The sequence below is a fragment of the Papio anubis genome, chromosome 18, assembly GCF_008728515.1.
Source record: "Papio anubis isolate 15944 chromosome 18, Panubis1.0, whole genome shotgun sequence".
Classification (NCBI taxonomy): Eukaryota; Metazoa; Chordata; class Mammalia; order Primates; family Cercopithecidae; genus Papio; species Papio anubis.
The window spans coordinates 62,787,532-62,811,216 of NC_044993.1; the positions used below are offsets into that span (position 1 = coordinate 62,787,532).

Below are 23,685 nucleotides of genomic sequence, written 5' to 3' on the forward strand. Positions count from 1 at the left end.
GCCACCATGCCCAGTTAATTTTTGTATTTTCGGTAGAGACAGGGTTTCACCATGTTGTTGGCCAGGCTGGTCTTGAACTCCTGACCTCAAGTGATCCACCCACCTCAGCCTCCCAAAGTGCTGGAATTACAGGCGTGAGCCACCACACCCTGACTCAAATTCTACTCTCTTGCAGAAACACTCTCCCAGTCACACTTGGAAATCATGTCATGCCCACTATCTGGGCACCCCTTAGCCCAGTCAGGCCGACACATAAACTGAACCATCACAGTTGCCCCTGAGGATCAGCTGGGGACTTAAAAAAATTCCAGGGCTCAGCTGTACCCAACAGGGGCCGGCTCCATGTACCTGAGGGGTCCTGGGTTACAGGTATTTCTTGAAGCCCCTCTGTTTTTCTGGCTGGGCTGTTGGTGAGACTCCCCGGCTGAAATTGCATGCGCCAGGCTGGGTCCTGGTGCTTGATTTACCTGCCTCCATTTCATCTACACAAGCAAGGACCCCGCCAGAAAGGTTCCCATTTTACAGATGAGGAAACTGAGTCTCGTGCAGTTTCACCACATACTCAAGGCCACAGGGATGGGGAGCATTGGTGCAGGGACTTGAACCTCGTCAGCTGCTGCAAAGCGTGCACTGCCACCTACTCCACCCTGCCTGAGGTCTCGCTGGTCACTGAGATACCAGCAGCAGCTCGGTCTCAGCTCAGATACCTGTGGAGGGTTGGGGGACACAGAATTTCTGATGACAGCAGAGGAAAGCACTCAAACACTCCTGCCCTTGGTAACCTGGCCCTGGCAAATTCTCCTGATCTTTGGCTAGTCCTGGTAAGACCTGGAAGACACCAGAGTGAGCACACACAGGGAGAGGCTGAAGGTTAGGGTCATGGGCATGAAGAACTGAATGGAATTCAGGCTTTAAGAATCTGGAACTGTATCCAAGAATGACTCCATCCATCCATCCATGCATCCATCCAACATACATAGAGAGCCCATGGGCCAGAGCCTGCACCCAGCTCCCAGAGAACAGGTGAAAATAAGACACAGTCTTTGCCTGTGGGTGAGTCTATTGGAGAGGGAGAACTGAAATAAGAATGGTAAGGCTGGGCGCTGTGGCTCACATCTCTCATCTTAGTGCTTTGGGAGGCTGAGGCGAGAGGATTGCTTGAGCCCAGGACTTTGAGATCAGCCTGCACAAGGGACTTTGTCTCTACGAAAAAATTAATAAATTAACCGGGTGTGGCATGTACCTGTGGTCCCAGCTATGTGGGAGGCTGGGGAAGGAGGATCGTCTGAGTCCAGGAGGTTGAGGCTGCAGTAAACTATGATTGCACCACTGCTCTCCACCCTGAGTGACAGAACATGATCCTGTCTCAAAAAAAAAAAAAAAAAAAAAAAAAAAGAGTTCCACAGTTCACAACACACTGTGACCTGTGATTTGTGTGCGTCATAGTGGCATCTCTGATCTGGGATGACATTTAGGGGTACAAGGACTCAGACATAAATACCCTAGTCCCAGAGTGAGCTGGTTCTTTTCTTCTGTTTTTGTTTTTGTTTTGAGACAGGGTCTCACTCTGTTGCCCAGGCTGGTGTGCAATGGTGCCATCTCAGCTCACTGCAACCTCCACCTCCTGGGTTCAAGCGATTCTCCTGCCTCAGCCTCCTGAGTAGCTGGGACCACAGGCCTGGTTAATGTTTGTATTTTTAGTAGAGATGGGGTTTCACCATGTGGCCAGGCTGGTCTCGAAGTCCTAACCTCAAGTGATCTGCCCACCTCAGCCTCCCAAAGTGCTGGGGTTACAGGCGTGAGCCACCACGCCTGGCCTGTTAGCTCTTCTGATCCTATCACTGAGAAAATCTTGGTTAGGTGCCAATGGGCCTCCCCTATTAACAGGGAGCAGGCAAGGCTGGGCCCAGAGCCTGTGGCAGGTGCTAGAACCTGGTTAAAAATTTAGTGATATGGATTTGCTTGTACTGCATTTGTTTTTATATCTTTAATTTCTGGCAAGGGTAATGGGTCGAATGCTGAGCCCCTCTAAAAAGATGTCCACGTCCTGAACCTGGTCCCTGTGAATGTGACATTATTTGGAAATAGGGTTTTTGCAGAGGAAATGAAGGATCTTGAGTAAAGATCACCGTTGATGAGGGCGGGCCCTAAATCCAGTGACTGCTGTCCTTACAAGAGAAAGGAGAGGGGGATTTGACACAGACGCGGGGAAGAAGGTGCTGTGGGGAGAGGCAGGGACTGGAGTGATTCACTCATGGGGTGAGGAACGCCAAGTGCTGGAGCCACCGGAGCCGGGAGAGAGGCAGGAGGCAGCTTCTCCCTCTAAGCCTCCAGGAGGAGCAGCCCAACTGGCAGCTTGATTTTAGACTGTGGCCTGCAGAACTGTGGGAGAGTAAATATCTATTGTTTTAAGCTGCCCTGTTGGTGATCATCTGTCATGGCGGCCCTAGGAAATGAATGCGGCAGTGGTGCTGGTTTTCTGTTTCCAGTGAAAAGTTTTCGTCTTAAATAAATTGAAGTTAAAAGGCAAACATTTTAGAGTCAAGGAAGCAAGGCCAGGTGTTGTGGCACTTGCCTGTAGGCCCAGCTACTCAGGAGACTGAGTTGGGAGGATTGCTTGAGTCTGAGAGATCCAGGCTGCAGTGAGCTGGGACCACACCGGTGCACTCCGGCCTGAGCAACATAGCAAGACCCCATCTCAAAAAAGAAAAAAAAAAAAATGGCAGGGAAGCGACAGTGCGACAGTGGAGGTGACAGGCCGGCGTGTGTTCAGGGGGCACAGGCTGCCCTCTGGGAGGAAGTCAGACTGAGCCAGGCAGTGTCAGGACTGCAGGGACCAGGCAGAGCAGGGTGGGCCCCAGGGCAGGTGCACAGCCTGGGAGCCCAGGTGGCTGGTCTCTAAGTGGGGTGGGTAGACCCAGGAGCCCTGGGGCTGTGGAGGATAGGGAAGCTTCACACTGTCCATCGGGCAGCCTTGAGTGAATCCCCAGGAAGCCCCTTCACCCCATGGGTGATTCAGAACCAACTTTCTTTTGGAGAACAGCTCTTTAGAGGTTAAGGGTTTTTTCCCAATGCCATGAAGTGCCACAGAGCAGCAGGAGGTGGGGGAAGGGGGTTTCCAGCAGCTGGCTGGCCAGCAATTGGTCTTCCCCTAGAGGTCACCGGCAGGCAGGGCACTACTACCTGCCCTTGCCGGCTCCTCCCTCTAGCTACCGTCAGGATGCTCCGGGCCTGTTGGGCATATCCACTGGACCCTGTGAGGCTTCGCTTCATGGCTACCGAGTGGGACCCTCCCGAGGCTCTGGGGAAAATACTGACAGCAGCCGGTCTACGCACATCACTTCCAACCGCTGAGCAGGGGATATACAGACATGCTCTGGGGACACCAGAGACGCGGCCCCAGCCTCTCAGCCAGCCCCAGGCAACCCCTGGGTTTGAACCTGGGCTGGGAATGCAAGGAGGGAGGAGCTGTCACCCAGCAGGTCTCAGACATGTAAATGCCCACAAGGCCTGAGACCCGGGTGAAGCGGGGGCATGGGAGGGCAGCTCTGCCCTGGGCAGTGGCTTCCTCCTGTTGGCATAGCCCCAACCCTTGGCATGCGGTGAAGGAAAGGGGTTCCTTGTTCATTCTTTCTTGACTCAACTTGGTTTTCCTCTCAAGACCCAGAAGTTCCTGGCCATTTCTGGGTAGGGTTTAAGCCGGATGGTCAGATTTTGAGAACCTGTGATCCTGTTTCCAGGGATTTCCGGGTTTCACGCTGGTGGACGTTGGTGTTTCCGAGTCATGCCCACTCCAGCACTTCACCTGACTCTGTCCTCGGTGGGGAGTCTTCCTGCTTCCCTTGGCCTAGCCTGGCAACAATGCGGCTGCTCGCTACGCTTGTCCTGCAAGGTAGGGCTTGGCTGTCCCACTCCACAGATGCAGAGCCTGAGGCCTGGATGGGCAGCCACCTGCCCAACAGGGAAAACATGCAGAATGTGGACCACGCTCCCTGCACCCAGCAGAGGTAGGGCGGGGACACTTCCTGATGGGGCCGACTGCCCCTGAGCAGTTATTCCCGGTCTCCGGTTAGTATGAGCCCCGACAACCTTTTAGGAACCCAGGGATGGGAGGGAACTTGGCACAGGGAGGAGGGAGAGGGAGGGGCTCCAGCCACCACACCCCTGCCAAGCGGCTGCGCCGGGATGAGGGGTCATTGGCTGGGAACCTTCCCCTGTACCAGGCCACGGCCTCCTGCCACAGCCCCCAGGAGCAGCACGCTACATTCTTGGTAACTTTTTTTCTCTTTTATTGCCAAGTTTAAATTTACAAGGAAGTTCCAGTTTTCATTTCCACCCTCGTGTTCAGTACCCATGAAGCATGAGTCACGCTGGCGAAAGGAGGTACTTCCCTAGAGCGGTCCCGAGGCTCAGCGGCATCGAGGTTTTCCAACCCTCGGTCCTCACTGAGACAAAAATTATTTACATATTTTTAGTTCAAGGAAACATAAGGAACTCGTACAGTGTATGCCCAATGTCAAGATGACTACATTAAATGCTTCAGATTCATTTATTGCATCTAGACAAGAAGACCAAAATCAGTTCACCCCACGCCTTTTCAAAAAACGGTGCATCTCAGAGACCTTAGAGGAATCTAGCACGTGTCTGGCAGGGTTGCGCTTCTTCACCTGCCCCTTGGGTTGCTTGTGAACGCCAGCGTTTGGGTCATGGGAGACTGCCAAGGCTGGGGGAGAGGGACCAGGTTGGGAGGGCGGCAGAGGAGGGGCTGCTCATGGAGGCCTCTCCTCCCAACCCTAGGCCATAGCGGAGGCTGGCCCTTCTGCCTGGGGGAGCACCTCAGCTGGCCTCATCTGACCTGCTGGGACAGGTACCTCCCACGTCCAGAAAGGGATGAGCACACCTCCACAGCAGCATTCAAAGCCAAGGTTTGGGAGTTCCTGCGGCCTGCCCTGCTCCCTGACTTGGCAAACCGAGCCAGATGGTGCACAGCGGAAGGGTGGACCAGGGCCTGGGCCATAACTCTAAGTGCTCTCTGCAGGGACTCGGTGGGCGGGCCAGATGGGTCTGTGGGGGCTGACCTCAGATCTCTGAGGCTATGACCTGAGTGTCAGAAGCCACAGCCCCCGCTGTGGGCCTTCTCACCTTCCTGGTTCTTCCTCCGGATGCCAGGGACCCAGCATGTCTCGTCTGGACTGGCCTGTCTGGGAGTGCCCCAGCTATGAGGTTTGCGGGGAGCTCCTGAAGACACAGCTGTGCCCACTGCCGCTGAGACCCGGATGAGGTGGGGTCCTTTGGAGCCAAAATGGCTGGTGGCCTCCAATGGGCTCCCAGACCTCCTTACATAAGAAAAGCTTCTGGGAGTCCTGGTTACAGGAAATCCTCACCCCACATACCTGGAGGTGCCCCCAGAGGCAAGTCGCCAGCCCCAGCTGAAAGAGGCCCCTGAGAGTGACCCTGCAAGCCTGCACAGGGGAACTGCCGTCCTTGGCCAGGGATGCAGGGTAGAAGCCCTGCCCTGAGCAGTGTCTTTTATCCTCTGCTGGTCCTCCCGGGCATGCTGTCCAGCCCCGGCCAAGAACTCTCTCCTTCAGGGCTCAGTGTTCACAAGGCCAGTTGGAGCCCAGAGACTTCTGATAGCAGGCTGGTGGCCCACCCGTGTCGCATGGAGTGAGCTGCAGGCTGTTCCTCCCAGTCATGCCTTGGGGCGGGGCAGCCACTTGCCTTCTCTAGTTTCTGCTGCCCCATAGACAGAGTCATTTCAAAACCAGAAGTGCATGTCTCAGGGGCTAGCCAGCTTCGGCCAGCTTGATCCTCTCCACCCCTCTTGCTCTTGCAAAATTAAGCAACACACAGGCTGCCTGCTGGGTGTGGGGTATCCCGTCTCCTGATGCTGTGGTCCTTCTCCCCATGATGGTCTTCCCCCTGCCCAACTCTGCCTTCCTTCTCTTCCAGGGACTCTGCACATGGCCATGGTGGTCACAGTTTGCCCTTCCTTGGGGTTTCTGCCCACGTGGCCCTCTTTCTGAGCTGTGTCTTTTCTCTATTGAAGCAAAGGTCCTTGTACCTGCAGCCATGAAGGCTGGGTGGGCACAGCTACCCGGAGGGCTTCTGATGACCCACGAAGGCTGGGTGGGCACAGCTACCTGGATGGCTTCTGAGTACTGAGGCCTGCCCCCATGGGCGCCACTCCCCCTCCTTGGCAGGACTGTGTTTCCTTCAGGAGGCTGAAAACTGCCCTTGGCAGGCTGTGCCGGGACAGCTGGCTTGGCAGAGGAGATAGAGACTCTGTTCCTCTAAAATGCAGGCGGTAAAAGATCTCAGCGCGGCTACCCAGGCTACCCCATGGCCAGGCTCCGGCGGACACCTAACGCCCCTGGTGGGCACATCTGCGGGCAGGTGTGGAGGAAAGTTGTGGAAGGTCTCACCAGTGACTAGAGAGGTGAGGGGCCGCTGGCCCTGGTGGACTTGGGGAGGGTGGATGATGGCCCGGGCCGTGAGTGCTGTGTCCGGCTCCCAAGTTGGCTGAGTAGAAAGGAACATCTTGGGGGCTGTCTGATGCATCTGGGTCCTTGCCTGTACACACCCAGCCCGAATGGGGAAGGGAACCATGGGGTTTTAATTTTCAGATCAGCAGCAGTAGCAGAAAGGGAGAGTGACAGACTCAGAGCTCTGGGGACACCACGCCCTTGCAGCTGGAGGGGAGCTGGCTCTGGGTCATCTCTTGGCACACGTGGGCACACACAGTCGAGTGGCAGGTGACGCTGAGGGTGGCTTCCTTTGATTTCCATCATGGCCACAGGGTCTGGAGTCTTCACAGTCCCAAGTGGTTCGTTCTTAGAGATGGCAACACTGAAGAAGATGCTGGAAGCTGTCTCTGTTTGGTTTTGGTGACGAGAAATGAGGAAGCGTCCTGAGTGGGGAGCTGGCTACATTCTTTCTTTTCCTGGAGAAATCTTTCCATGATGGGAGGCCTCTCGGCTGCTACGGCAGAAAACCGTCCAGCCCTCTCAGCTCTGTGTGTACCTGAGAATACATGTATCTCCCTTGTTTTTGTTTAAAAAACAATCTAAACTTTCCAGGAAGGTACTTCATTATTCCACAGGTTTGCAGAGTTAGTGAGTAACAAAGAATCACTTAAGTAAATGGAAAGAGCCACACTAAGAACTCTAAAACATCAGGAAAGGTCCAGTGAAAATGATAATGAAATCTTAACTGTATTATTACACTTTTCACATGACATCAAACCTTAGTGCTGATGTTTTTGGACTCTTTTTTTAAATAGAAGTTTTAAAAATAAATGTTCACCTGCTGCCAAAAGTGGAAATAAATATCCAAAGGAGATGTTTATCTAAGTCTGCTTTTCTACAAATTTCTACGTACAGTGACCTGGTCCAATTCTTCTGTGCACACTGGGGCTGGTGACAGAGGAGCCATATGACAGAGGAAGCAAGAGGTGCCAGTGGGTCCTGCCACCCAGGGCTCAGAGACACGGAGCCCAGGCAGCTCCCTGAGGTGGCTGGTGCAGTCATCTACATTCGCCGGGGTGTCTCCGCTGGTCCCAGCCTGCACGTGAAGAGATGCAAAGTGAAAAAGGAATTCAAGGGCAACATGGCCTTCTTCCCATTCAAGGGAGCGCAGGGATAGGTGGTTGAGATGGCTGCTGGGAGCTGCAGAGAACGGTGGGTGCTCCCAGCATGTCTTGCCAGTCAGCGGCACTGGGGTCCCTACCAGCAGGGCCACACAAAGGGAGGCCCCAGCACTGACTCAGTCCTCAGCAGGGCCCACAGGCTCAGCACATGCAGCCTCTTTGCCCAGGGGCTCCGTGCAGGCGGCAGCTGGTGTGGACAGCGGGGGGATGCCGGTGAGGCTGCGGAGGCTGTGGGGGTCAACTGGGGGGACAAGGGTCAGCGACTCGACGCTCAGCGTGTCAGCCGTGTCCTCGCAGAGCAGGGAAATGGTGGGCTGCTGGGCAGGGACGAGGCTGGGGGATAGGCTGGCTGTCTCCACGGCTGCGCTCCTGGCCATGTTCTTGCTGGGCTTGGAGTCTGCTTCCGTTTCGTTGACGATTACCAACTGGTCAGGAAGGTGAGGCTTAGGCAGTTCTGGAGTCATGGGGGCATCTGGATTGCGGGAGAGAAACCAGAAACACACTGAGCCCTTGAGACATCCCGTTGCGCTGTGCCCTCTGCTCCCATCCTGAACCGTGGCCCTGGTGAGCTAGGTGGGAGGTGGCTGGCTGGTGTGAGGGCTCAACGTGGCTCCACTCACTCCTTTTGGGGACACAGAACCTGCAAAATCCAGTCTGACCTAGGCCTGGGGAAAATGCAGCAGGGCCTAGGGTTACCCTGACTTGTGATATGAGGGGAAAATTCAGGGCCTGTGCAAAATCAGCATGTGGATTTTGTGCAAAAGCACAGCACGTGCAAAAGCACAGTTCCTGGGTGCAGAGACCTGGCTGACAGGATTTATGTGTGGGCAAATCTCAGGCCTGCCGGATAATAAATACTTGTTTAGGAAGTAAATGGGCTTGGGTGTGCTCGTAATGTCAGGCCATTTCCAGAGTATACATTTGATGACATTTACCCAAGAGGAAACCCACTGCAATATTTAAAAAAAAAAAAAAAAAAAGAAAGAAAAAAAGGAAATTCTGTAGAACTTTTCAGCTTGCAAAACCAAAACAAAACCTTGGCCTGCCTCCTCCTCCTCCTCAAAGTGCTGAACGAGCACCCACCAAGGGGCTGCTGTGGTTAGTCAGGCCATTACTGTCCCGAGCTTCCCGGCGGCAGCCACTGAGAAACCACGCCAGGACCAAGGCAGGCGAGGTTCCACCCCATGTAGTTATTCTTAGGGCAGCAATTTCTTTTCTTGGTGCTTTTTTTTTTTTTTTTTGGCAGAGTCTCACTCTGTTGCCCAGGCTGGAGTGCAGTGGCGTGATCTTGGCTCACTGCAACCTCCACCTCCCAGGGTCAAGTGATTCTCGTGCCTCAGCCTCCTGAGTAGTTGTGATAACAGCCGTCTGCCGCCACATCTGGCTAATTTTTGTATTTTTGTAGAGATGAGGTTTCACCATGTTGGCCAGGCTGGTTTCAAACTCCTGACCTCAAGTGATCCGCCCGCCTCGGCCTCCCAAAGTGCTGGGATTACAGGCATGAGCCACCACGCCCGGCCCTTGGTGCTTTTCCAAATCCTACAGACACACGGTGGCCCATCTGCCTTCTAATGATGAACCTGCCTGAACAGAAACACCAGATGCAGCTGGAATTCATCGTGGAAAACATATTCCAGCACTTCAGATGCTGGGTGTTTAAAAACATTGAGAAGACGAGAGTGGGCATCCTGCTTGGAGAGTGAATTCTCATTTGCACAGAGCTGGGGGTCCCCAAGCCATGGCAGGAGGTGCTGACGATGCCATATCAAGCTAAGAGTGACAGCAGCCTGGGGCCCGGGAAGCATGGTAGAATTTTTTGTTGTTGTTCAGCGTGATTCCAGTTTAGTTTTTTATTTTCTAAGTCAGGCCAAAATAAAACAGAACAGCAAACGGAACATAAAGCAAAATAACGGAAAAACAAAGAACGAAATAAAAGCAGGCAGCATATAGAAAGGGAAGAGGGAGAGGAAGAGAGCTCTCATCACGGAGCGAAAGCACAAGAGACAGACTGGATTTCAAAGCACACACCAGCATTTCTCCCCACAAGACTCCGGACAAGATGAACTCTAAAAGGTTCCAATTCATTTCATTTCTTTTGTCTGAGACAGGGTCTCACTCTGTCACCCAGGCTGGAGTGCAGTGGCATGATCATAGCTCACTGCAGCCTCAACCTTCTGGGCTCAAGCAGTCCTTGAGTACTCACTGCCTCAGCCTCTTGAGTAGCTGGGACTACAGGCCCGTTCCACCACATCTGGCTAATTTTTAAAATTTTCTGTAGAGACGGGGTCTCGTTACGTTGCCCACGTTGGTCTGGAACTTCTGGGCTCAAGCAGTCCTTCTGCCTTGGCCTCTCAAAGTGCAGGGATGTGCACAGGTGTGAACCACCGTGCCCAGCCCAATTAGATTCTTCCTAAGGCCTTTTTTTAAAAAAAGAGAGAGAGAGAGAAGATCTAGAGGAAACCATTGCATGAGGCTTTGGTCCTCGCTCTGGGAGGGTGGCAATGGGCATCAGTGAACACTAGTGGAAAAAGTGATTTGAGGTGTGATTTGAGCCCAGAAATGCTGAGTAAACACTACATGCGAATTCTGGTTTCTTTGAATTTCAACTAATTTGCTCCATTCAGTAAGGAGGCTTGTGGTGCTGGGCTGGTTTCAGCTCAGGCGTGCACCCTGACCTAGCATGATCTGCCTGCTATTCCTCAGAACCTGTGGTTCTCTGAGCAGGGCTCACCTGCTCTGGTGGCCTCTGCCCTTGCTTCAAATGGGCATGAGCAGATCTATGACGAACTCACACACATGTGGATCCACACATAAGTTTCGCTGCTGAGGAGGCAGTTTAGAAATGACTAACTCCCCAAATGGTACTGTCCTACCATCTGGAGACAAAGTAGCCAAACGTTTCCTTCATGTTTTCTTAAAATTTCTATGTAAGTGTTTTCTCTCTTTGCTCAAGTCTGCATTTGCATGCAGATACTCAAAATGCTGGCCAACTTCGTTCTCTGCTCCTTAATGGGGTGTTTGGTGATGAGAATAATCAGGGATGTGGAAACCTTGTAGGCAAATATATCAAAAAGAGGAAACCAATTAACAAACAATAGCACGCGCACAGAACTGTTTCTTCTTCAGGAAAAGGACCAACAATTTTTATTAAAAGGATTCGTTTTCCCCCTAAAGGTAGCCTCTTTTTTAATAGGAAGAAAATAACTCCTTCTTACCCATTGCCTATGACCTGGCCTTGCTGTTGCTGCACTGCTTCCTGAACTTGATCTACACGTGTATCCAACCAAGGGAGGTAAAAAAGGAGAACTCTGCCAGGTTTTCACTGGGGGGAAAATTACCCAGTGAGGACACATTTTGTTTCTAGTCAAGCGCTGAGCTGCAAAAGTTACTGGTGAAGCCCTGGCTTCGTGCTTGCTGGTGTTTTTGAACTCGAGGGCCACAAGTTGAGGCCAGGCCCAGGAAATGAGGGATTTGGAGAAAAGTCTGACTTCCTGGCCATGGGCTGGGGATACAGCGCCGAGGGGGTAATGGGACGTTCAGGAAGGCCATGTTTCCACGAGCAGTGGACAGACCTCCTGTGGCTGTGGCCTGTGAGGACACCAAGGCAGCAGGTTCCCCACATGCCTGGCCAGCACCTCTGAAACTGATCTGCAGGTCTAGGATGGGGCCTTAACATATCCTTGTCAAGCAAGTGGTGACTTCCAGCAAAAACTTGGATTTGTTGTGCTGGGCTGGGAAAAGGTGGGGCTGAGTGTTGTGGGGAAGAAAAGGATGGTACCTGTAGAACAAGTGCAGGGCAAAGCTCAGAGAAAATAGGATTTCAACACAAAAGAAGGCAAAGGCTCCCAGCAGACAAGCGCAAGGCCAATGGAGAAAAGCGCATCAGAAACCAGAGAAGAAGCGTCACAGGGGAGGCAGCAGGGATGGTCCCAACAGCGAGCCAGGCTGCTGGGTGGCGGCCCATGGACTAGCCTCATCGCTGTGTGGGTGCTATTCAGAAAGGGATATGGGGGGGGCCACATCCATCCATGTGTCTACGAGGGAAATGGCTCTTGGCCTTTGGTCAAAACAGGACTGAATTTGTCACTTATCTTAGAGCAAGGCCAGGGGAAGAAAGGAAAAAAGAAACGAGACTTCTTGGTTGCTTTCTACAAATTCTCACTTCGCCAGCCAACTGCCGCCCAACCCCCATGGCCTAAACTGCGGGGACCCCTGGGGGACTTGGCGGGAGCATCTGCTTCTGGCCCGGGCTGAGCCTGATGCTGCTGTACACTTCACAGAGGACAGCGTTTCCAGGCTGTACAGGTCTGGCTCAGAAGGACTGCCATGAAGGTCAAGGGCCGGGGGATCTGGTTTTCACATGAGGTGAGGCCAGAAAGGGAGCAGGGAGAGCCAACTTTGGGGGAAACTGGGGAAGTGCCGCCTTGGCAAATGGCTCTGTGCTCAGGCCCAGCTTGGCCCACCTTGCCAGCGTGGACCCTGCCGACTGTGGAAATGCAGCGTGGCGAGTGGACGTCGCGGCCCGAGCGGCTCCCAGGGGAGACCTGCCTGAATTGACTGTGCGTGAGGTGTCGTGGCAGCCGCCGTTCGGAGCACTAAACCCAGTGGCCGCCATGACTGTCGGCCTCCGACAGGCTGAACACTCGCCGGCGTCCTTTCCTGCCACTTCTGACTAGAGGGAAAACACAGCGACAGATCATAGAAAGCCTTTAACAATGGGACGGCAGAGGCGACATGGAGGGGACACAGAGCAGCAGTGGACGCTGAGCACTGACGGCGGGGGGGGAGTCGTGGGGCAGTGCCCAGCATGGGCTTGTGGCCACCGGAGCATGGGGTGCTGGCCCCCCATGCAGAGAAGACACCCCCCATGCAACCCCCAGGACGAGGCAGGGTCGGGATCACTCAGAACCAAGTTGTTCACTCGCGCATCTTAATCGGGGGCAGAGAAGGTGGGGTCCTGTTGGAAAGGAAAGACGGGTTCATCCGCAACATCTAGTCTCGGTCGGAAGCCTCAGGGGACAGAAGAACAGAATCACCTGTCGGTTTTAGACATGGCCCAGGAGTTAGGACACGAAAACCCTGCATCCTCACGACAGTGTGAGGAGGGCAGGGTGTGTGGCTGGAGGACTGGTGTCAGACCAGCTAAGTGAATCAAGCAGATTTCTGACCCCAAGTGAGGAAGTTCTTGGTGTTACACGCTGACGCCAACAGCACAGCTCCGAGTCCTGGGAAAGCTCAGATGCTCGAGGCGCTCCACGAGCCTCTCCCTCAGCCACCTATCTGGGCAGCGACTTGGTGACCCGTGCCTTTGAAAATCAAGACTGAACCACAACAGGAGAGCTGAGACCAGGTGCCAGGTGGCCGAGTGGGGCTTCTAATTGGCTGAAATAAAAACGTCAGGAGCATCTCACTGCGAAGGGAGAAACCACACTCTCAGAGACAAAGGCGGGTGAACACACAGCTTGAAAGTGACACCATAGAGCACTACAGTGTGAAGGTCCTTAGATGCCACTGGACTATACACTGAAAAATGGCGAAAATAGTAAGGTTTATGTTATCCGTATGTTACCACAATAAAAAAGGATGATGCCACAGAGAAAACTTAGGAGAAAAGGGAACATATCTTACTTGGGGTTTCTATCCTTAAAACTCCAGCAGGACAGTGGTGACCGAGTTCAGTGGCACGCGGGTGGGTTTCAGGCCATCTGACTCTCAGTTGGCCCAAATGGGAGGTGTCGTGGGGTGAAGGGGGCTCATATGGACACAGACACAGGGGTGGGTCCACATGGGAGGGAAGCCAGGGAAGCTCCCTGTACTGGGCTGTCAACAGCAGCCAGACCCGTCTTTCTTTCTATAAAACTTCAGGGGACAATCGAGCTGGCCATGGCTCATAACCCAATGTGGTTTTGTTTGTTTGTTTGTTTTGAGACAGAGTCTCGCTCGGTTGCCCAGGCTGGAGCGCAGTGGCATGATCTCGGCTCACTGCAACCTCTGCCTCCCAGGTTCAAGCAATTCTTCTGCCTCAGTCTTCTGAGTAGCTGGGATTACAGAATGCCTGCCACCATGCCTGGCTAATTTTTGTATTTTTAGTAGAGATGGGGGTTCACCAAGTTGGCCCGGCTGATCTCGAACTCCTGACCTCACGTGATCCACCCGCCTTGGCCTCCCAAAGTGCTGCAATTACAGGCATGAACCATCACACTCGGCCCTTTTTGTTTTTTAAAAATGAATATTTAATTACACCTACTATGTGCTCCCCCAAATTAAAAATAAATAAATAAGCAGGCTGACATTCATGCTGTTGTCAGTTTTGAACAAACGGTTTTCTGTCTTCCCAATGTAGCTCGCGTGGAATGTATGTGAACTCCAAGTAATCTGGAGCTCAGAGGTGTGAGTGGGTTGTTTAAGAAACTCACTGTAGGTTAGAGTTCTTATGTGTGGAGATGGTGTGACTATCAGCATGTCACATTTGTAGAGTGTGAGTATGTGTACTGTGCATGTGTGTGACTGTGTGCATGTGTGTGTGAGACCATGTACATACATTTGTGTGTGACTGTGTGCATGTATGTCAATGTGGCTGTGTACTGTATGTGTGTGACTATGCACATGTATGTATGTGTGGGAGTGTGACTATGCATGCACATTTGTAGGTGTGAGTATGTGTACTGGCATGTGTATGACTGTGTATGTGTGTGTGACTATGCATGCACATTTGTATATGTGAGTATGTGCAGTGGCATGTGTGTGACTGTGTGTGTGTGACTATGCACATGTATGTATGTGTGGGAGTGTGACTATGCATGCACATTTGCAGCTGTGAGTATGTGTACTGGCATGTGTGTGACTGTGTATGTGTGTGTGACTATGCATGCACATTTGTATATGTGAGTGTGTATGTGCAGTGGCATGTGTGTGACTGTGTATGTGTGTGTGACTATGCATGCACATTTGTATATGTGAGTATGTGCAGTGGCATGTGTGTGACTGTGTATGTGTATGTGACTATGAGCATGTATATATGTGTGGGAGTGTGACTATGCATACACATTTGTATATGTGAGTGTGTATGTGCCCTGGTATGTGTATGACTATGTGTGGGAGTGTGACTATGCATGCACATTTGTATATGTGAGTGTGTATGTGCCCTGGTATGTGTATGACTATGTGTGGGAGTGTGACTATGCATGCACATTTGTATGTGTGAATGTGTATGTGTACTGGCATGTGTGTGACTGTGTGTGACTATGCATGCACATTTGTATGTGTGAGTGTGTATATGTACTGGCATGTGTGTGTGTGGGAGTGTGACTATGCATGCACATTTGTAAGTGTGGCTGTATGAACATGCGCATTGGCATGTGTGACTGTGTGTGTGCAGAAGTGTCACTGTGTGGGTGCACAGTGGTATCCCAGAAGATATTTCTAATGTTTTCCTGTGGCCCCACATGTGGTTCTAAAATTGGGTAGTTTTTCACTTTCCCGCTGTATATTCTTTGCAAGTTCAGCTTCTCAAAACCATAAAATGTTTAAGGGGAAAAAATGCTGATTCCAACCCTGCAATTTTCTCACTAGGGGCTGGCTGAGGCCTGCCAGGCTAGCTCTGCTGGATGTGTGGGCGACAAGATGCCTGGCTCTTGGACACGTCGTGGGGAGGGTGTTGGGCTCTCCCCACAGAGCACTGGAGGATCTCACAGCACTTCTTGAAAGGACCGGCCATTAAAGTGCCCTGGGGCACAGTTACTCGGGTCATCAGGGAGTTCAGTGTCGACTCTCCCTTTGGTCTGGGGCCGGCACTGAAAGAGCCACTCCAGGGCACCCATAGCTCTGCCTCTGGTGTGCGAATGAGGCTCAGAGGCAGGTGCTACACCCAGAGGGAGCCTCCAGGTGACCAGGGAGCCAGTGACCCCTCGGGGCTGTCCCCTTCCCCCTTCTGGCTGAGAGTCCCTCGCCTGTGCTGGGCCTGAAGCTACCACTAGGCCATAGGCTGTGGCCCTGATGGGCATGGGAACTGTTCCTCAAAGGTGTCCTTCCCCTGCCCACAGCCCATCTGCATTTGGGAAGACAGAATGTACAGGCAGACCCCAGGGAGATGGGCAAAAGGAATCCACTGGTCTCCAGGAGACTGTGGTTTTGGGCCCTGGTGGACTCATGTGAGACCCAAAGGCCACCTTCCTCATGGACCAGGGCCTCGCCAACCCCTCGTCCCCCAGCTGTCATCTCCAGCAATGCCACCTCTGGGAGCCTCCCGCAGCTGTTCTGTGTCAGCTGTGGGAACCTACTGCACCTTTCCTTTGTCACAGTTTGTAACTGCACGTGCTTCTGGGTGGCCACCTGATAGGCCTCAGGCACCCCTCCTGCCTGCAAGATCATGCTTTTTGCCACATTGTATCCCGAATGCTGTGCACAGTAGGGACTTATCCTAATCCTGCTTGCTTAGAAAAAAATAGTTTAGTGAGACAGGGAGTGGAGGGCCCAAACCCAGGGAAGATAAGATCCAGGGAGATGAGCCACTAAGAGGATGGAAGGCCACGTGGGGGCTGGGTGGGTGGAGAGACCTCTTGGATCAGGTCTCAAGTCCACAAAACCAAGAGGATAGCCTGAGCCTAGATCCTGGGAGCGAGGCTGAGGTCCCCACAGGAAAGTGAGAACATGTTTGGGATAAATGTGGGGAGTTTTCAACCCCAGGCAGGAAACCTAAGGTCCCCTGAGCTGGACACAGGGTGGAGGCGGAAAACCCAATTGAGCATCAGCTTGTTTCACTGCCTCATGTGGGATGAACCCACGTGGGCTCCCTGGGGTCCACTTTGCTACTGATTTTAAGAAAGCCCCAAGCCTTCCTCCCACAGGGGTTCACACCACCCAGCCTTCTACGGCTGGGGCTGCACATGTTAGCAGGCCTTCATGAGTGGGGCCGTGACTTTTCACTTGGGCCCTAGAGCGGCCATCCATGTTGGAAGGAGAAACACATTTCATGGGCTGCCTCCAACCACGATCCACACTGGGGCCCGGGTCTCTGGGACACCCTGGAGGTGCCTGAGACAGTCTTGGAAACCGCATCAGATATTCTGCTAGCTGTTTCAGAAGGTGGGCATGGGCTTTAGGGTTGCCAAGGCTAGGCTTCAGATCCTGGCTCCTCTGCTGGCTAGCTGCATCCTCTGGGCCAAGTTGCACAACCTTTCTGGGCCTCTGTGTTTTCTACTGTACAGTGTGAGGTGGAGCGTGGCAGGATTTAACAAGGGGACTTCTGTGAAGTACCTACGAGCATGGTGTCTGGCACAGGCGGGCTCAATTTCAGGAGTGTCCACCTGGGATGCCACATAGCAGGTGCACACTCAGAAGGCCCTGCTGTGGCTACAGCAGGAGCCCATGCTGATTGGTGGGTGCCTGGGCCACAACAACTGTCAAAACAGCATGAAGGTCACTCCCAGCTTTCAACAACTTCCTTGAACAATTCAAGTGTTCAAAACCGTGGGCCAGAGCTATGGAAAACTGGGCCCGTCTCATCACTCGGGGGATGGCATATCTTGTGTACTTTCCCAACCAAACACCTGGCCATGCAAAGTGTGCTTTCAATGGCAAAGGAGGGCCAGGTGTGATGGCTCATGCCTGTAATTCCAGCACTTTGGGAGGCCGAGGTGGGTGGATAACTTGAGGTCAGTAGTTCAAGACCAGCCTGGCCAACATGGTGAAACCCCATCTCTACTAAAAACACAAAAATTAGTTGGGCATGGTGGTGCGCATATGTAATTCCAGCTACTCAGGAGGCTGAGGTGAGAGAATTGCTTGAATCTGGGAGGTGGAGGTTGTAGTGAGCCAAGATTGCGACACTGCATTTCAGCCTGGGCAACTGAGCAAGACTCTGTCTCAAAAAAACAAAAACAAAAACGAAAAAACAAATCAGTGGCAAAGAAGCCACTGGGGTTTGCTAGTTCTCACTTCAGAGGGTCTGGCAGCCGCTCTCTACAAGGGGGAGCTTCCCGGATTCTGGGAGGCTCCATAATCACAGAGACGGGAACGCTTCTGACTTAGCACTGTGCCCTCAAAAACCACTTTGAGGACAAGCTGCCCCTTGTGGGGGCTGCAGCTGTCTTCTGCTGTCTAGGCTGAAGGCAGTGGGCGGTTAGGATGAATGAGCTTGGAGGAGAGGTCCTGGCCCACCCTGCTGCTTGGCTGGCCCTTCAAGGATGTCATCCCTGGTGGATCAGGGCCAGGTCCCTGGTGGGTGGAAAATAGGGTGAGCGAGCCATGCAGGGTGACCTTCCTTCATCAGAAGCCTGAATGCTGGGCCGCACTCTGAGCTGATGTCAAATCAGGCAACTGGCAGAAGGGCTCCCATCCCAACAAAGCTGTCTCCCTTCTCCTGCCCTTGGCTTTCTCTCCTCTGCGTCTTGGTGGAACAGCAGGCAGATGTTGGAACCATCTGGTTAGACCCATTCCTACAAGGAACATGGAAAGCCCATATGCTTTGTTCTGGGTGGCCTGGAAGTCTGGCCTCAAGACAGGGAGGAGCTTGTGGGCTCTGATGTGCTCTCCTGCCAGGGATCAATAGCTACGTCCTGAGGCATCCATAAGAGTAAAGCCCAGGCTGCCCGCCGGGCCCGGCCCTTCATCAGGTGAGTTATCTCAGTGTCTGCAGAGCCGGACAGGCAGGCTGGGCCTCAGGCTTTTACTGTCATGCTGCATAAAGAATGGGGACCTATACGCTCGTCTCCGCAGGCGTGCTGGGGACGCACCAAATGGGAGCAGACACCTCGGAGGTCCTGACTCTCACTTATCGACTGGGACTGCCTGGCCACCTGACAGCCAGGCTAAGAGCCACTGGATTTCTGAGATGAGAAGACACGGCGCTGATACCACGCAGGGGATGGTGGGGGTAGGGACAGAGGGGCTGAGGGACGCCAAGAAAAAAGAAACTAGCACACGCTGCAGACACCAGGCCCTGGGAAAGTGCAGACTTGAAGCTTCAGGGGTCACATTCAGGTGGGCAGCCATATACAGAAGTCCATTTTTGATCATTTTTGATACTGTGGGTCTTTGCTTGTTTTAACTTTAGGCAAAGAAGTGTATGGCTCTTTGCTCACTTAGCTGTTGGCTGTACGTTCTTAAAAATGACAGAAAGGTGACTACAGCTATAAGGGGAAGGAAGCTTTCACTGCCAGTGGAATGGTAAATATGTGCGTTGGGCTGCCCATGCAGACACAGAAGTGCGCACACGCAGGCAGGGGGTGGATGCGCACAAAGGCACATGAACACACAACCCTGTACGCCCACCCCTGAGCAAGCATGAAACCGGGATCAAGAGGGCTACTGGGGATGCGCCTTAGTTTCTGAAAGAAGCTCTGCCGGAATCTCCCAGCTACAAGCCTGGCAACAGGGGTGGCATCTGCTTGGATGTGCAGCCAACCTTAAATTGGGCTCAGAAATAGCTCACAAGGGGTGGTCATGTCCTGGAGCAGGTGCTGAGTGGAGGAGGATCTCTCAGTAAGGTGGCTGTGGGGTGACCTTCCTGCCTGGGCCTTGTGAAGTCAATAGGAAATGGAGGTAACATTGTGTGTGGATGGGAGAGACACAGGTGGGTTGGGGTACTCTGAGCCACAGCATGAACTGGAAATGCAAAAGCTGGAAGTGCCAGAGAGAGAGAGGTGTAGGTGCCCAGGGAGATCTTGGCTCCTGGTGCTGACAGGATGGTGACCAAGGGCCCTCGACCTCCCTGGCTCTGCAGTGGCCCGTGTCCTCCTGCCGTGATCCATCAATCCAGAACTTAATGAGAGCTGTGCCAGGTGCCCCTGAAATATGATGAGTGAGGGCTCTGGAGGGGAACTTGCAGGAACAATGAAGGATACTGAGGGTCCCCAGTCAGAGGTGCAGGCAGTTGGTGTGACCCCCTAGACCCATGGTGGGGGGATGCTGCTGGGGCACAGAACATCCCGCTGGCTCAAGGCCATGGATGCTCATCTCTGCTCCTCTGGCTACAATTTGGGGCCATGTTGTTCCAGAGGCCTGGTGTCTGTACTCCCCCACATCTCATGCAGTGAATAGCTCACAGCAGCCGAGAACGAGGAGCCGGGGCATGTCCCATTCCAGGCTGACTCCAGGGGCTCCCATTCACTCCCGGGTTCCCTCTGTGCCATGTCTGAAGTGGAGTAAGTTGAAGGATGGCAGGATACCACTTCATCACATCCTACCAAAGAGTGGCAAAGTGCATGCCTACTCGGAGAACCGGACCGCACCACATTTAAGGACAAAACTGGTATGTTACAGAGGAAAAAAAAAAAAATTAGCAGGAACACGATTCTTTTCCCAGACTGCAAACAATCCCCTCGGGAGACCCCTCCTTGTGACACTTAAGACTGTGGAGGTGATGATGGGGTGGGTTTAGGTGCAGCAGGCCTGCTGCCCATCAGCTCTGCAGTCAGTGACAGCTTCGGTGGGGACCGGCCTGAAAAAGGAGCAATTCTTCCCCATCTGGGAGCTGACCCAGCCCGGAAGGGAACATCAAGTTAGAGGACTCTCTAGAGGCTTCAGGTGCAGATCACCTGAGTGACAGCATCTTTCAAGTGCTGTGACAAGGAGGACCTGGAGGTCAGGGGTTTTGGTCATGGCGAGGGATCGCGGGGTTCTCCCAATGTCCCCATATCACTGAGTCACGTGGCCAGTACCTGCTGGGCTCTGGGCTGTGGAGGGGGTAGAGGACGAGCTGGTGCCTCCCGAGTCGCAGTGGCTGGTGCTCCCGCTGCCGCTGGGGCTCCCGCTGGCGGAGGGTGGCGACTGCGAGGACAGGGACGGGGAGCTGTGCTGGTTTATGCACTGGGCCACGGCGAAGCCTGTAAGACAAAGTACCAGGTGACCAAGTGGAAGCAAAGAGCAGGCCTGGGGGCCTCAATTTCACAGTTCCACTGAACAGCTCAACCTCAGTTCCTTGAAAGTCCTGCTCTGTTCCCTGGAACAGGCTGACCTCACTGGTCGTGGCCCTGACCCAGTCACATTTTGAAGCTATTTCAAAGAAAAGGTTTACTACAGGTTTATTTCAAGGAAAAGAGTACAACCAGCCACAGAGCTGAGTGTGGGGCCATGAGTCGTAAATCCGAGTGCCTGATACAGGCTCAGCAGTGTGCCAGCTGTGCCCCTGAAGAGGGACACGCAGCCTCGTGGCAAGTTCACCCAGGGATGCTACATGCCCTCACGGTAGAGTCTCAGGCCTCTGCTGATGGGGCTCAAGGAAGGGCACTGGACCCACGCTCTGAAGTCATATCCGGGCAGGAGGAGAGTGCCCTGGACTCTCCTTCCAGAGAATTTGCTCTGCCCTTCAGGTTCTGGGGAAGTCAGGTTCAGGAACAATGAAAGCTCTGGCAAACAGCTAGTGATGACGGTCTCAAATGGCCCTCAGCATCTCCGGGACCTGGAGGTGGAGTGTGCCCGCATGTTTCTGCGGTAAACTGACCCAGCAGGGATCGACAAGCCTCATTTGGAGACACTCAGACCTGGGTGCACCTCTGTTTCCCACACAGAAGCACCAGACACATGAACAGCTATAGTGTTTCTTTTGAGTCTTTCCCAGCCACAACCTGGCGGTAGCATTACCTACCTCCACTATTGTGGGAATAAAATGAGAGAACTATTATCACACTCCAGCACAGGGTGTGGCACATGGTGACAGCTCAGTATACATGTTTGTTCTTTATGTTTTTTTTGAGATTGGGTTTCACTCTGTTGCCCAGCCTGGAGTGCAGTGGTATGATCTCAGCTGGCTGCAGCCTTGAGCTCCCAGGCTCAAGTGATCTTCCCGCCTCAGCCTCCCGAGCAACTGGGACTACAGGGACGTGCCACCACGACCAACTAACTTTTTTTTCTGTAGAGACGGGGGTCCCACTATATTGTCCAGACTGGTCTTGAACTCCTGGACTCAAGTGATCCTGCTGCTTTGGCCTCCTGAAGTTCTGGGATTATAGGTGTGAGCCACCACACTTGGCTGATGTGTTCTTTACGATCAATCAAAGCCCCTTTTACCCGGCCCAGTAACCCCTCTTCTGGTGGACATTTGCTTTTCTGCAGGCCACGACTTCAGCCCCTAGGAGCTGAGCAGGACTCATGGTGATGGTGCTTCGTAGTACAGAAGCAACCCCAAACTGCAGTGGAGATATGCGGGGTGGGGTGGGGCGGGGGGCGAGTCCTTCTTCCAGCTGAGAGAGGGGATCTCAACCCTCCTGGTCATTCCCCCAAGACGAGCCACTCCTCAAGCAAATGCATTCACCACAGCCAGCCCCGGACCCCATTCGTGCCACCCGCCCTGCCTTAACCTTGCACGGTCCAGCTCTCCGCTGACACCACTTCCAGAAGGCCCTCCTGGCCCTGACCTCACCTTTCTTGAAACTCAGGAAGGCTGCAGGGTGTTAGCAGGGGTTGGCATCCTACAACCTGCTGCCTGCTTAGTAAGTAAAGTTTTATTGGAACAAGCCACAGTCCTTTGTTTACACAGACTATGGCTGTTTTCTCCATCAGTGGCAGAGTTGAGCAGTTGCCATAGCGACCACATGGCCTGCAAAGCCTAAAAGGCTTTTTTGCCAGGTTACCTGGCTCCGGACAGAAGCAGTGTGCCCATCTGGTGCAGGGGACGACATCCAGGTTATGGCACCAGAGAAGTCTGGTATTTAACCCTCCTCTACTCACTTCCCAGCTGTGGGACCTTGGGCAAGTCCCTGACATCCCTCAGCCTCCTTCCTTTCACCTACAGATGGGACCTGTGGCTCTGTCTCCCCAGCTTAGGGCTTAGCAGGACTCTTCTCCTGGCCATCAGGGAGGGGCTATTTGTACTCAGGTTCATGTGAAGCTGTTTTCATCTAAAGATCAGCTCCTTAAAAGGCAGGGGCCCTATTTATACCCCTAGTTGGGTTTTGGGGGTGACATAACAAGCACTGACTATAATGGCAAGCGCATGGGGCCCGGTGGGAGCAGGGTATGTCTCCAACTGAGGCGGCCATCCTGAGCACCAGCTCCTCTTGCGTGGAGGGTATTTCCTGCCCGCACCTACCGCAGAGGTCTGCTTGTGGAGAGAAACGCAGGATGAATGTAGTTGGAGTTCTCAGGAAGAGCCACAATGTGATATATTGTGTGTGTGTGTCAGGGCCCCGCTCAGATGAACTACGGCAAACATCCGGCAAATCCAAACACTGGGCAGGAAGATTCCTTGGGGACACTCAGCCGCAGCCTCGTGGAACCAGTTTTATAGCTGCTCACTTCTTAATCACTTAGAGCGGTAAACCCCCCAGGTTACAAGCTGTTTACTTGCCTCGAAAATGAATTACCCCTTAACAAATCAAAATGTCAAGATGGCTTTTCCCGAGCTGCCTATTTATCATGGCCATGAACAGAGGGCCAGCCAGGGGCGTAACAGAGTTGGGATTACACCTTGTGTGCTCCCGACAAAGGCCCTGGCCAGAATGGATCAACAACACGGCTGTTGCCAAGGTGGTCACAGGCCCATTCGAAGAAGACACGTCTTTTCTCTTGCCCTCTTTAAAGCCATGGTTTATTACAGCATCATATACCTGGCTTATTATCAAAAGACATCTGCAATGGGACATGTAGGGTAGCAGATGAGAAGCTGGCACCGCAGTCAGGATGCTTAAATTCTTTTATTTTGGGAATGGGTTGGGATCAAGTCATAGCTTGGCAGTAAAATCTGCATGCACTGAGTTAAACAGAAAAAAAAGAAAAAAAAAATTACCAACCTCCAATCCCACCCATTTGCAGGGTCTAGCTGAGCAGAGGTAACTGAACACATCTCTCCCTCACCCGCTGCTACTACAAATTCCACTTCCCTCCTTTCCACTCTCTTTCCCTTTGCCAGCGGCACTGAGACCAGAAAGCCACAGTGAGTTTTGTCTTTTTTTTTCTTTATTTTGCTGGATGCCCAAGGTCCCCCACCTGCAATTTCAAGGGGCTTTTCCCCAAATCAAGGTGGCAACACATCAGAGAATCAGGAGGGCGCTGGGCAGAATTTAGGATGGACGCCCATGGCCAGAGCGCCTTGTCCTCTG

At 53.1% G+C, this 23,685-nt stretch overlaps 1 protein-coding gene across 7 annotated transcripts in view; it reads right to left on the reverse strand.

The window, feature by feature from the left end:
• Window positions 1-4,272: 4,272 nt before the first annotated feature.
• CLEC16A (C-type lectin domain containing 16A) overlaps window positions 4,273-23,685 on the reverse strand; it is a 237,813-nt gene continuing 218,400 nt past the window's right edge. For 4 of the 7 annotated variants that reach the window (XM_017953179.2, XM_009195987.2, XM_009195985.2 and 1 more), the window contains 2 exons: window positions 20,308-20,472; window positions 4,273-8,120 (listed from right to left, as the gene is read on the reverse strand). In XM_017953179.2, coding sequence (XP_017808668.1) covers window positions 7,765-8,120; window positions 20,308-20,472 — 521 coding nt within the window. In that variant the 3' untranslated portion in view covers window positions 4,273-7,764. Of the gene's footprint in view, window positions 8,121-12,196; window positions 12,321-20,307; window positions 20,473-23,685 lie in introns of all 7 variants that reach the window. The other 3 variants (XM_009195986.3, XM_009195991.4, XM_009195990.3) reach the window with 2 other exon arrangements.